The sequence below is a fragment of the Elephantulus edwardii genome, unplaced genomic scaffold, assembly GCF_000299155.1.
Source record: "Elephantulus edwardii isolate Elephantulus edwardi_28Jun2011 unplaced genomic scaffold, EleEdw1.0 scaffold00004, whole genome shotgun sequence".
In the NCBI taxonomy this organism is placed as follows: Eukaryota; Metazoa; Chordata; class Mammalia; order Macroscelidea; family Macroscelididae; genus Elephantulus; species Elephantulus edwardii.
The window spans coordinates 38064308-38075510 of NW_006399754.1; the positions used below are offsets into that span (position 1 = coordinate 38064308).

Consider the following 11203-nt stretch of genomic DNA (forward strand, 5'->3'; position numbering starts at 1 on the left):
CTTGGCCAACTGACTGGAAGAGATCTATATTTGTTCCCATCCCAAAGAAGGGTTACACAACTGAGTGTGGAAACTACAGAATAATAGCATTGATTTCACATGCAAGCAAGATTCTACTGAAGATTATCCAAAAACGACTGGAATAGTACATAAGCAGGGAACTGCCAGAAGTCCTGCAACTTTAGTCTTCTTTTTATAAACTCCCTTAAGTTCAGTTTTTCTGGGTATATCTTGATGTCTCCTTCAAATTTGATGGACAGATTTTCTGGGTCCAGTATTCTTGGTTGACAGTTGTGTTCTTCAGTGTTTGATATATGTCCTTCCACTGTCTTCTTGCTCACATGGTTTCTACTGAGAAATTGGCAGTTAATCTTATCTGCTCTTTCTTCTTGATTACTCTTTGTTTCTCCCTCACTGCTTTCAGAATTATCTCCTTATCTTTGGTTCTGGAAAATATGACTATGATATGCCTTGCTGGTTTTTTTTGGGGGGGGGGTATTCTATATAGTGTTCACTCAGCATCTTGAATATATTTTCTCTCATTTTTCATTGTTGTTGTTGTTGTTGTTGTTGTTATGTGCCATCGAGTCGTTTGCGACTCATAGCAACCCTTTGCACAACAGCCCTAAACCCTGCTCTATCCTGCGCCAACCGCACTGCCTCTGACACACCCATCCCAATTACCCCAGTCACTGAATCAATCCCCCTCATAGAGGGTCTTCCCCTCCTGCGCCATCCCTCCACCCTCCCAAGCATTATGTCCCTCTCCAAGAACCTGTCTCTCCTTACAAAATGTCCAGAGTATGTCAGACGAAGCCCCAGAATCCTTGCCTCCAAGGAGTAGCCTGGTTTAACCCTCTCCAGGAAGAGTCTGTTTGTTTTCTTGGCAGTCCATGGTACATTCAATACTCTTCTCCAGCACCACAGCTCAAAGGCATCAATTCTCCTTCTATCCTCCCTAGTCATTGTCCAACTCTCTGATGCATAACAAGTGATTGCAAAGACCATGGCCTGTATCAGGCGCACCTTATTCTCCAGAGAGACACCGTTGCTCTTGAGAACTTATGCCTGGAAAATTTTCCTCTAGTAATTCTTCCACACCTTTTTCAGTGCCTTTACTTCTTCCTGTTCTGGGATTCTCATGATGTACATGTTGTTTTTCTTGATGGTTTTCCACATTATTCTTAGGATTTCTTCTTTTTCCTTCCTTTTTTGATTCTGCTTTTTGCTCTAGCAGATCAGTGGTGTGAATTCAGTCTTCTGTTTTACTTATTCTCTGTGTTGCGCCAGTCATTTTTGGATACTTTTCAGCTTGCTTGCTTTCATGTGATGGTAATGATATTGCGTGATAATTTCCTTTGTCAGGTTACCTTTCTTTGGATTAGCAATAAATACTGATCTCTTTCAGTCAGTTGGCCAGCTGGCTGTCCTCCAGATTTCTTGGCACAGCTTAGTGAGCACATTCAGGACAGCATCTTCTCTTTGCTATAATATGTCAGTTGGTATGCCGTCAACTCCTGGAGCCTTGTCTTTTTGCCAATTCTTTCAGAGGAACTTGAGCTTCCTCCTTTATCACCATAGGCTTTTGCTCATACATTATTTCATGAAATTCTTCTGTGTCAGCCAATTCCTTCTGGTACAGTAATTCTATACTTCTTCCATTTTCTTTTAATGCTTCTTGGATCATTTAACATTCTGCCCAAAGCATCCTCAAGTATTGCCACTCGTGGCTTGAATTTGTTCTTCAACTCCTTCAGCTTAAGAAATGCTGAACGAGTTCGCTCTTTTGATTTTCTGACTCCAGCTGTTTGCACAGTTCATTATAATACCTTGCTTTGTCATCCCGAGCTGCCCTTTGAAGTTTTCTGTTCAGCTCTTTAATTTCTTGATTTCTTCCTTTAGCTTTGGCTTCTTGGCAATCTAAAGCAATATTCTTGGTTTCATCTGACATCCTTCTTGGTCTTCCTCTTCTGCGTTTGTAATGATCTTTTCCATTCTTCATGGATGTTATTCTTTATATACTCTCACATCTCATTTGATCTTTGCTCATTGGTGTTCAAACCCTCAAACCTATTCCTGAGATGGTTTTGAAATTCGAGTGGGATAGCCTTGAGGTTAAATTTTGGTTCCTGTGGATTTAGTTTTATTTTCTTCAACTTCAGCTTGAGCTTGCATATGAGTAGTTGGTGGTCTTTTCCACAGTAACACCTGGCTTAGTTTTCACAGCTGATATTTAGCTTCTTTGGTGAGTCTTTCCACAGATGTAATTAATTTGATTCCCATGCATACCATCAGGTGAAATTCCTGTGCATGGCCTGCATTTGTGTTTCTTATAAAAAGTATTCATTTGGAATTAATAAATTATTATATATGCAGAATTCTATCATTCTATCTCCATCCTCATTTCTGTCATCAAATCCATATTTTCTAGCCACTGATCCTTCTTCCCTGTTTTTTCATTATTCAAGATTATTTTGTTTTTTTCATGATGATTGAAGCAGATTGCTTCTTTCTTGGCATTCTGTGAGTCTTTTCCTAGTATATGTTATTTATTATAACTGCATAGTGACGCAGAGTATGGCAATGTTTTGTAAAGCACCTTTTTGTGCTACCTTCTTGCCCTGACAACTGTGTTTCCCCCATTGTACCTGGATGGCAAACCAGGAAGCCTGTTTTTCTCTTCCAAAACTGTCCTCTTCACCTCGCTTCAGCTGTCCTGGTCCCTTCTGCTTTAGTGGAAGGGGTCCTACGTGGTGTATCTAGAGAGCAATGTTTTACTCAAATACTGTGGGCACAGTGCATCTTTCTGCCACGCCTCAAATGCATTTTTAATTCTTGGCAAAAGAAAAAAAAAGCTGTTTCATTTTTCAGTAGTTGATTTTAATGTAAATCTGTTTATGTACATTATATTGGCCTAATTCCTGTGTTTTCAAATGTAGCATGGTCTTGCAAGTAACACGCATATATACAGTATACTTTGGAAACCAGCATGTGAGGAGTTGTTACTACGTGCTCTTTGTGTATAGAGGTAACAGAGCTGTGAGGGGAGTTCTCAAGGTACTAATTATGTCATTTTCTGTACATGGTACTTGCAGAATCCAGTGGATGCTGTTTTCAGACTGAACAACGATCCCTGATAAGCATGACTGTAGCTGTGAACTCTCTAACTTGTGATGTGAAGAAAAGTTAGCACCTTAAGTAAATCTGAGCCTGCTTTCTGGGCAGGAACCGTTTGCACTTTTTGCTTTCCTTTAAGGGAGCATTCCATTCTCTCACTTCCACAAGGACCACAAAGGCACCAGGCCCACACATGCCCAAAGCTCTGAGCAGAACCTAGGAACCTAGGGCATGTGCTGGGGAAGAAGTTCTGGCAGATCTAAGGGGATAAGGTTGTAGGGTAGAATCCCGTTCTGATTAAAGCAAGGCAGACGGACTGGCTTCAAGGATATTGGAAAGACATTTGTATTTTTAAAAAGAGGAGCAGTGTGAATGGAATAATTCAATATTATGAACAGAATAGTTGCTGGTTGGTGATCTTTCTGGTAATGCTGGTGTAAGTGAATTCATAGGTCCTCCTAATATATAGATAATTATAGACCATTGATAATGAATAATAAATGATACATTGAACTTTGTGAGAAAAAGATGCCAGTGTTTGTCCCGAGCCTGGACAATAATATAATGGTAATAATCTTGACACTGAAAAAAGATGAAGTAAACATTGAAGTACTATTGGATTTTTGCACATAAAACGTAGCCATTTATATCACACACACACACACACACACACACACACACACACACTATGTCCAGCATGAATAGAGACCTAACAAAGGAAGGAGTTGTATAGATCACCTCTTCCCCACCCCGAAAAAACAACCCAAACTGTTTATCAAAGTCTATTTGCACAAAAATATGGTGGTGCCTGTTACGAGTACTTTTGTGTTCTAAGCTATTATACATGCCAGCTCATTTGATCTTCTCTCTAACTCTTTAACTTCATCTTGCTTGGATCTATAATTACCACCCTTGTACCAGCAGTCAGGAAGTAAGGAGACTTAGTCCATTGGGAAAGTCTGCAGTTAGGTACTCTCCACATCACTGAGGAGTAATGATGTCAGTTGAAGGACTAAGGTGCATCTGATTCAGGCCATGGTTTTTGTGATCTCTTGCTGCACATCTGAGAGCTGGACAATGATAAAGGATGACAGAAGAATTGATGCCTTTGAGCTGTGGTGTTTAAGAAGAGCACTGACAATGATGAATAAATGGAAATCCAAAGTCTCTGTAAACTTTCATTAAAATTAATAATTTAAAAAATTCACACACAAAAAAAAGAAGAAGAGTACTGAGCAACCCGTGGATGGCCAAGAGAACAAACAAATATGTTTTGGATAGAGTACAGCTGTAGTGCTGTCTCGGGGTAAGGATGATGAGGCTTTTCCTCACATACTTTGGACATATTTTTAAGAGGGGCTATTCCGTGGAGAGGGATATGATGCTTGAAAGAGTGGAGAGTCGGCAAAGGAGTGGAAGACTCTTTACCAGGTGCATTGAAGCGATGACTCCTGCAGTGGGCTCTAGTGTGTCCGGAAGTGTGAGGATGGCGCAGGACAGGACGGGGCTCAGTTCTGCTGCTCACGGGGTCAGTGTGAGTCATACTCCACTGAGTGACACCTAACAACAACAACAACAACTCTTTAAGGAAGTTGTTGCTTACCCTCACTTTCCATCAGAGGGTATGGGAGCTCAGGTAGTTGAAGCAGCATATACTAAATCACACAGTTGATAAATAACCACACCACCATGTAAGTGCAGGCAGATTGAATCCAGTTACTATGCTGGTTACAGCTCTACCAATTCCTAACATCAGAACCAAAAGACAAGCTGTTTTTCTCGACTGTTGCTACTGAAGGCCTCTCCTCCCATGCAGACGTGCATGCTGGCTCCAGGAGGCTCCATCTGCCTTTGGCACTGCATCATTGCCTGGTCTAGGATCAGCTCCTGCCTCTCCCATAGTTAAACTATAGACAGAGCTGCCTTATTATTGTTTTGATCAAATAATAGATTATGGAAAACGGTGAGTCATCAAGTTGGAAGTTAGGGGTGCAGGGATTTACAGTTCTGTTTTTCTGGCTGACTGGGACATACATGGTATGTTGTTTTAATTTTTAAACTACTTATATGTGTCATATACTTTTTATTACTTTATTTCAGCATTGTATTGGCTTAATGAGATACGTTGGTTCCACCCACTGCTGGTCTGGTTCCAGCTCCTAGGAACTCTGGAATCATACTGCCCCTTGGGGTTTCCGATCAAGCACTACTTTATGGGTGGGGTGCCCATCTTTCTCGGGTGAAGCGACTGTGGTGCTCACACTCCCAGCCTTTTGGGTAGCTTTCATTCCAATGCTGAGTAGACAGCACCATCAATCCACTGCCTTTGAGTTCATTCTAACTCACTGCGAACCTCCATTGGGTTTATGAGCCGTAAATCTTAATGGGAGAAAACTATCTATCTATCTGCCATGGAGCTGCTTATAGATTCGAACTACTGACTTTTCTATCCACAGTATAACCAGAGCCCCTTACATAGTGCCATGGAGGGCCCTGATAGTGTGGCTCCACATGCAAAGCCCACTCCCATTTTGTCAGCTGTGATTGTGGTGCCCGTCAGGGTTCAAGGTTGTGAATCGTTTTGGGGGAAAGTGCAGAGCCACTGGCGGATGAGAGCACTAGACTTTCTGTTAGCACGCTGACATGCACAGTACAACACTACCAGACTCCCTCAGGAGAAAAAGAAAGAAGCTAATCATGAATTTTTCCTCACACCACAGTCAACAGTGTGCGCTAATAACACCATACTTTTCATTTTCTGAACAGTGTGTTGTGTTGCTGTGAGAAACTGCTTAGAGTGCCGACAGAGACAGAGAGACAGGGGCAGCAGACCCTGCCCGGGGCTCAGCAAGCCACCGGAAACCCCCCAGGGTGCCAGTGCCACCACCGTGCCCAAGGTAGGGAAGTGCCTGGGGGGTGCTCACGTACCTGCTTTCCTCGTAGGCTGAAATGTGTGAGACCTGACGTCATCAGCTGTCATCACAGTGCTGTATCACCATCTCCACTGTTTGCTTTCCTCCCTCCTCTAAGACAGCCTCTGGCTCTCTCTTCCTTAACCTCCTGTTTGCCTCAGCATCAGTCCCTAGGAACCACTCATTTACTTTCCCCTCTTCTTATGTTTTTATTGTCATCTGGATGAAAGTTTTCAGTGCAGAACAAGTGTTCTCCTCAGTGATCATTGCATGTTCTTTTGTGACGTTGGTAGCCCCGTCAGTGTAAGAACTTCTCTCCTTCCGCTCCCGTCTGTGGCGCACACGCCAGCCCTTTGATAACGTGTGGCTGGTGACGTTGAGCAGAGCCTCCCACCCTGGCGCTGCTGGCTGCCCTTCGTCTGCAGCCTGGTTTCCAGCTTCAGCCCTGGGGGTGGAAGTCTCAGGATGGTTTCTTTTTATGGCTGGAATTAGTCCACCGTTTATGTGCCCAACATTGTGTTTATACACGCATCTGCTGATGATCATTTGAGTCACTTTAGCTTTGAAGAAGATTTTTATTTTTTAAACGTATGAGAACAACACGATGGTTTCACAGGAATCAGTCTGTACCCAGTTCTGTTGCTGGCTTCCCCACTTAATGATTATGTTTCTAAGATAAGCACTCCGAGAATGGAACTCTGGGTTCAAAAGGAGGACACTTAGAGCTTCTGCTTCCTAGGCATGTCAGAAGGCTTGTGTTGTCACATCCAAACCAAATCACACCATGTAGTCCCTGTGAGCTCGTGCTGACCCTTGGTCTTTCCAGAGCTGGGAACGTGTTTACATGTTTGGAAGCCCCTATACCATCATTAATAGTAGTCTCATCTATTATAAATACTAGTTGGAAAAGTGAACTCAGAGCTAAGAGAGGTGACTAAACCCAGGGTCACACAGCTGAGATGAAAGTCCTGCCTTAGTGTGTCCATCATGTGCTGTGTTCATGAAGACCAAGGGGCCAGGAAGGGAGCCCGGGTAATGCAAATGAGCCCGGGAGAGCTGATGCTTCCTGGTGGGTTCCTGTCCAGTGGCCTGTGCTTCCTGGGACGGGGACATGCAGGCCAGTGAGGTGAAGGCTGTGTGGTGATAACAAGTCTGTGTTGCTTCTGAAATCCTTAATTTCACAATTGTCTTTCTTTTGAAGACTCCACTGGAAAGTGTTCCAGGGAACCTGTCTCCTATCAAAGACCCAGATCGCCTGCTTCAGGATGTGGACATCAACCGCCTTCGTGCCGTTGTCTTCAGGGATGTGGTAAGCTATGCCCCTTCACCTCCTTGAGCTGACATTTGAATGGGAGATTGTACAGTTTATACAAAAGTCTCAGTAGTGGTGTTGCTGCTGAATACCGACAAGTCAGAACCAACCCATAGCTGACCCTCCAGGTTTTCAGAGGCAGTGAATCACACGGGAGAAGATTGTCCATGATGCTGCCATACTGAAGTTGTGTGGTGGCAATGCGAAGTGTCTTGTGGTCTGAGATTGGGTTCACCATGGCCAACTTCTGATTGCAAACGTTTTGAATCTTCTTTGAAAGATTGTGGACTTCTTTCACTTGAATAATTCAGATTAACATAAGTATTTCTGTGTGCCACAAATAATGTCTACATATACAGTAAACAAACAAAACTAATGGCCATTGAGTCAAAGCAGACTCCCAGCTGACCCGCTAGCACGTTGTAGAGGCCGTCAACCACACAGGAGGGGACTGCTGGTCTTTCTCCCAGGCATGTGCAAATGGATTTGAACCTTCTCCCTGCGGATTGCAGTGCAGTTGTCTATCCAAAAAGCTCCTACACAAACAGGTTGAAAAGGAAAAATGGTAGCATTTTATTTCATTTATATGTACAGTAAGAGAAGGGCTAGGGAGCCCTGGTGGCTTTAAGTATAGGCAGTGGTGCTGCTAATACAATGTTGGTGTGTCCTTGGCAGAAGAAATCCCCCAGTGGCTCTGCAGGGGAAGAGCAGCAATCTTCTGGAAGACCTAGAGCGTTCGAGAACCCCCTGCAGGGTTGGCTGGAGGGAGAGACAGCTGCGAGTGTGCATTGAAGAAGGTGATTAACCCTGAAAATGGAAGTGCATTTTATCCTCAGTTACCTCCTCTCCTTGAGGATTTCTTGCCCTATCTGCGTATATGGAATGTCTGGTTGTTTCCAACAATCCTTATTTGATGCATAGGGCAATTAATTGGTTAAGTTGCTAGTGGCCATTATGATTGGTTTGATTGGGTTTGTTGTTTGGGGTTTTTTTTAGAATTTTTACTGGTTTTGTTTTAGGGGTTTTTTTTTAAAAAATAACATTTTTATTTTATATTTGTTTACTTACCAAGTTTATATATTTTGTTTTCCTCAAAAGACCTTTCCCATTCCCTTTACCCACCTCTCCCTCCACCAAACAGATTGTGCAACCCTGTGATTAACCACCACCACCCACAATGCCACTGCCTTTCCTTTCACCTCTGCTTCCACCACCGGATGCTCATACATGTTCTGCAGTAACGGTCTTATGCACTGTCTATGGGACTGAATGAGTTCAGTCAGCATAACGCTCTCTAGTCTCTCCCACGTTAGGTAGTGATTTACACAATCATTGTTTCTGCGTGCTCTTTACTATTCCATCGTGTGAATATACCATAATTTCTCAATCCATTCAGTAGTGGGAGGACATTTGGGCAGTTTCCATGTTCTTACAATGATGAATACTGCCGTTGTGAACATTGGTGTACAAGTGTCCATTTGTGCCTCAGTTATTCTCTTGACATATATTCCAAGCAGTGGAATAGCTGGGTCATAATGGAATTTGTATGTTTAGCTTTCTGAAGAAATACCAAACTGCTTTCCAGAGTGCTTGTACCATTTTACAATCCCACCAACAGTGTATAATAAAGTTCCTATCTAGCCATGTCCTCTCCAACATTTATTAATTGCTGTCATTTTAAATTTTGATAAACTACTAGAGTGAGATGATATCTTATTGTGGCTTTGATTTGCATCTCTCTTGTTGCTATTGATTTTGAGCATTTCTTCATGTGTCTGTTCGCCATCTAAATATCTTCCTCTGTGAAAAGTCTTTCCGTGTCTGTTGCTCATTTTGTAATTGTGCTCTCAGTCTTTTTCTTGTGGAGGCCCTGTAGGATTCGGCTATGAGACGCCTGAAATGGTATTGCCAAATGTTTTTTCCCCAAGCAGTAGGTTTTCTTTTAACTCTGATAGAAAATATTTTTTGTGCACACAAGGTTTTAATCTTTAGAAGTTCCCATTCATCAGTTTTATCTTCTCCAGATTGGGCATTTCTGGCTGTATTTGTAATTTTCTTTATAACATAGACTAGGCTGTGTATGCTTGATCTGTTTGTCTCTGAAGAACTGTGTGATTTTGGGCTTTACTTCCAGGTCTCTGGTGCACCTTGAATTGATTTTTATATATGGTGTGAATTGTAGATCCTGTTTCAGCTTTCTGCAGGTTTCAGTCCAGTTTTCCCAGCACCATTTGTTGAAGATTTTGTCATTTCCGCATTTGAAAGCTTTAATTTCCTTGTAGAATATCAGTTGACCACAGATAGTTAGGTCCATTTCTGGGTTCTCAGTTCTTTTCAGTTGTACCAGTAACATGCTGTTTTGGTTACTGCTGCTGTATGGTAGGTTTTTGAAGTCAGGGAGTGCTATGTCTCCCACTTAATTTTTGTTTTTCAGAACAAAATAACAAAAATAAGCTTTGCTTATTTGGGGACTCTTCTCCAAATTAACTTGACAATTTCACTTGTGATCTCCTTTAAGAATGAATTTGGTATCTGTATTGAGATTGAATTAAAAATGTAGGGTTTTGTAGGATTGTCATTTTCACAATATTGAGTCTTCCTATCCATGAACAGAATATATTTTCCCATTTATTTAGGTATTTTTTGTGTCGTGCAGAAATATTCTGTATTTTCTTTGTACGAGTCTTTTGTGTCTCTACTTAGATTCACTCTGAAGTGTCTCAATTCATGATTGGCTGTTGTAAATGGTATTGATTTCTTGGTTTCCTTCTCTCAGTTTTCTGTAGGAATCCCACTGGTTTTTGGATATTGATCTTATATCCTGCCACTTTATTAAATGGGCCTACTAGCTCTAGCAGGTTTTTTTGTTGAGTCCTTGGGGTTTTCTGTGCACATTATTCTATTATTATCTGTATATAACAACATCCCTTTGCTGATATGGATGCTTTCTTTCTTCTCTTGTCATATTGCCCTAACAAGCACTTCCCACGCAATGTTGAAGAGAAGTGGTCACAGTGAGCATCCTTGTCTGGCCCCTGTTGACAAGGAAAATGCTTTTAGTCTTTCTCCCTTGAGAATGATATTGGCTCTTGGTTTTACATATATACTTTTCACGATGTTGAGGAAATTCCCTTCTATTCCAATTTTGCTGAACGCCTTTTTCAGGAAAGAGTGCTGGATTTTGTCAAATACCTTTTCTGCATCAATTGATAAAATCATATACTTCTTGCTATTTGCTTTATTAATGTGGTGAATGACATTCATTCTTTTTCTTATGTTGAACCATCCTTTCATACCTGTTATGAATCCCACTTGGTCATGATGAATTATTTTTCTGATGTGCTTTGGATTCTGTTGACTAGGATTTTAAGGATTTTTTGCATCTATATTCGTGAGAGATACTGGTCTGTAGTTTTCTTTTCCTGGTTTTGGTATTAGAGTTATCTTTGCTTCATGGAATGTCTCTGGGAGTGTCCCTTCATTTTCACGTTTTTAAAATAATAATTTTGAAATAATTTGAAGTAGAATTGATGATAGATCTTTTCTAAATGTTTGGTAGAGTACAGGTGATCCAGGACTTTTTTTACGGGGATGTCTTGTTATGACCTATGCAATTTCTTCTTTTGTGATCAGTCTGGTCCAGTGTTCTATATGTGTCTGGGTCAGTCTTGGTAGGGCATGAGTTTCAAGGAATTTGTCCACTTCCTGTTGTTGTTGTTATGTGCCATTGAGTCGTTTGCGACTCATAGCAACCCTATGCAAAACAGCCCTAAACCCCCACTCTACCCTGCACCAAAACCACTGCCTCTGACACACCCATCCCAATTACCCCAGTCACCGAATCAATCCACCTCATAGAGGG

The 11203-nt window shown here is 41.8% G+C and overlaps 1 protein-coding gene across 1 annotated transcript in view; it reads left to right on the forward strand.

The window, feature by feature from the left end:
• The window catches only part of NBEA (neurobeachin), a 924058-nt gene that overhangs the window by 281025 nt on the left and 631830 nt on the right, over window positions 1–11203 (forward strand). Inside the window, exons 30-31 of the mRNA XM_006879639.1 lie at window positions 5884–6014; window positions 7231–7338. Coding sequence (XP_006879701.1) covers window positions 5884–6014; window positions 7231–7338 — 239 coding nt within the window. The remainder of the gene's footprint in view (window positions 1–5883; window positions 6015–7230; window positions 7339–11203) is intronic.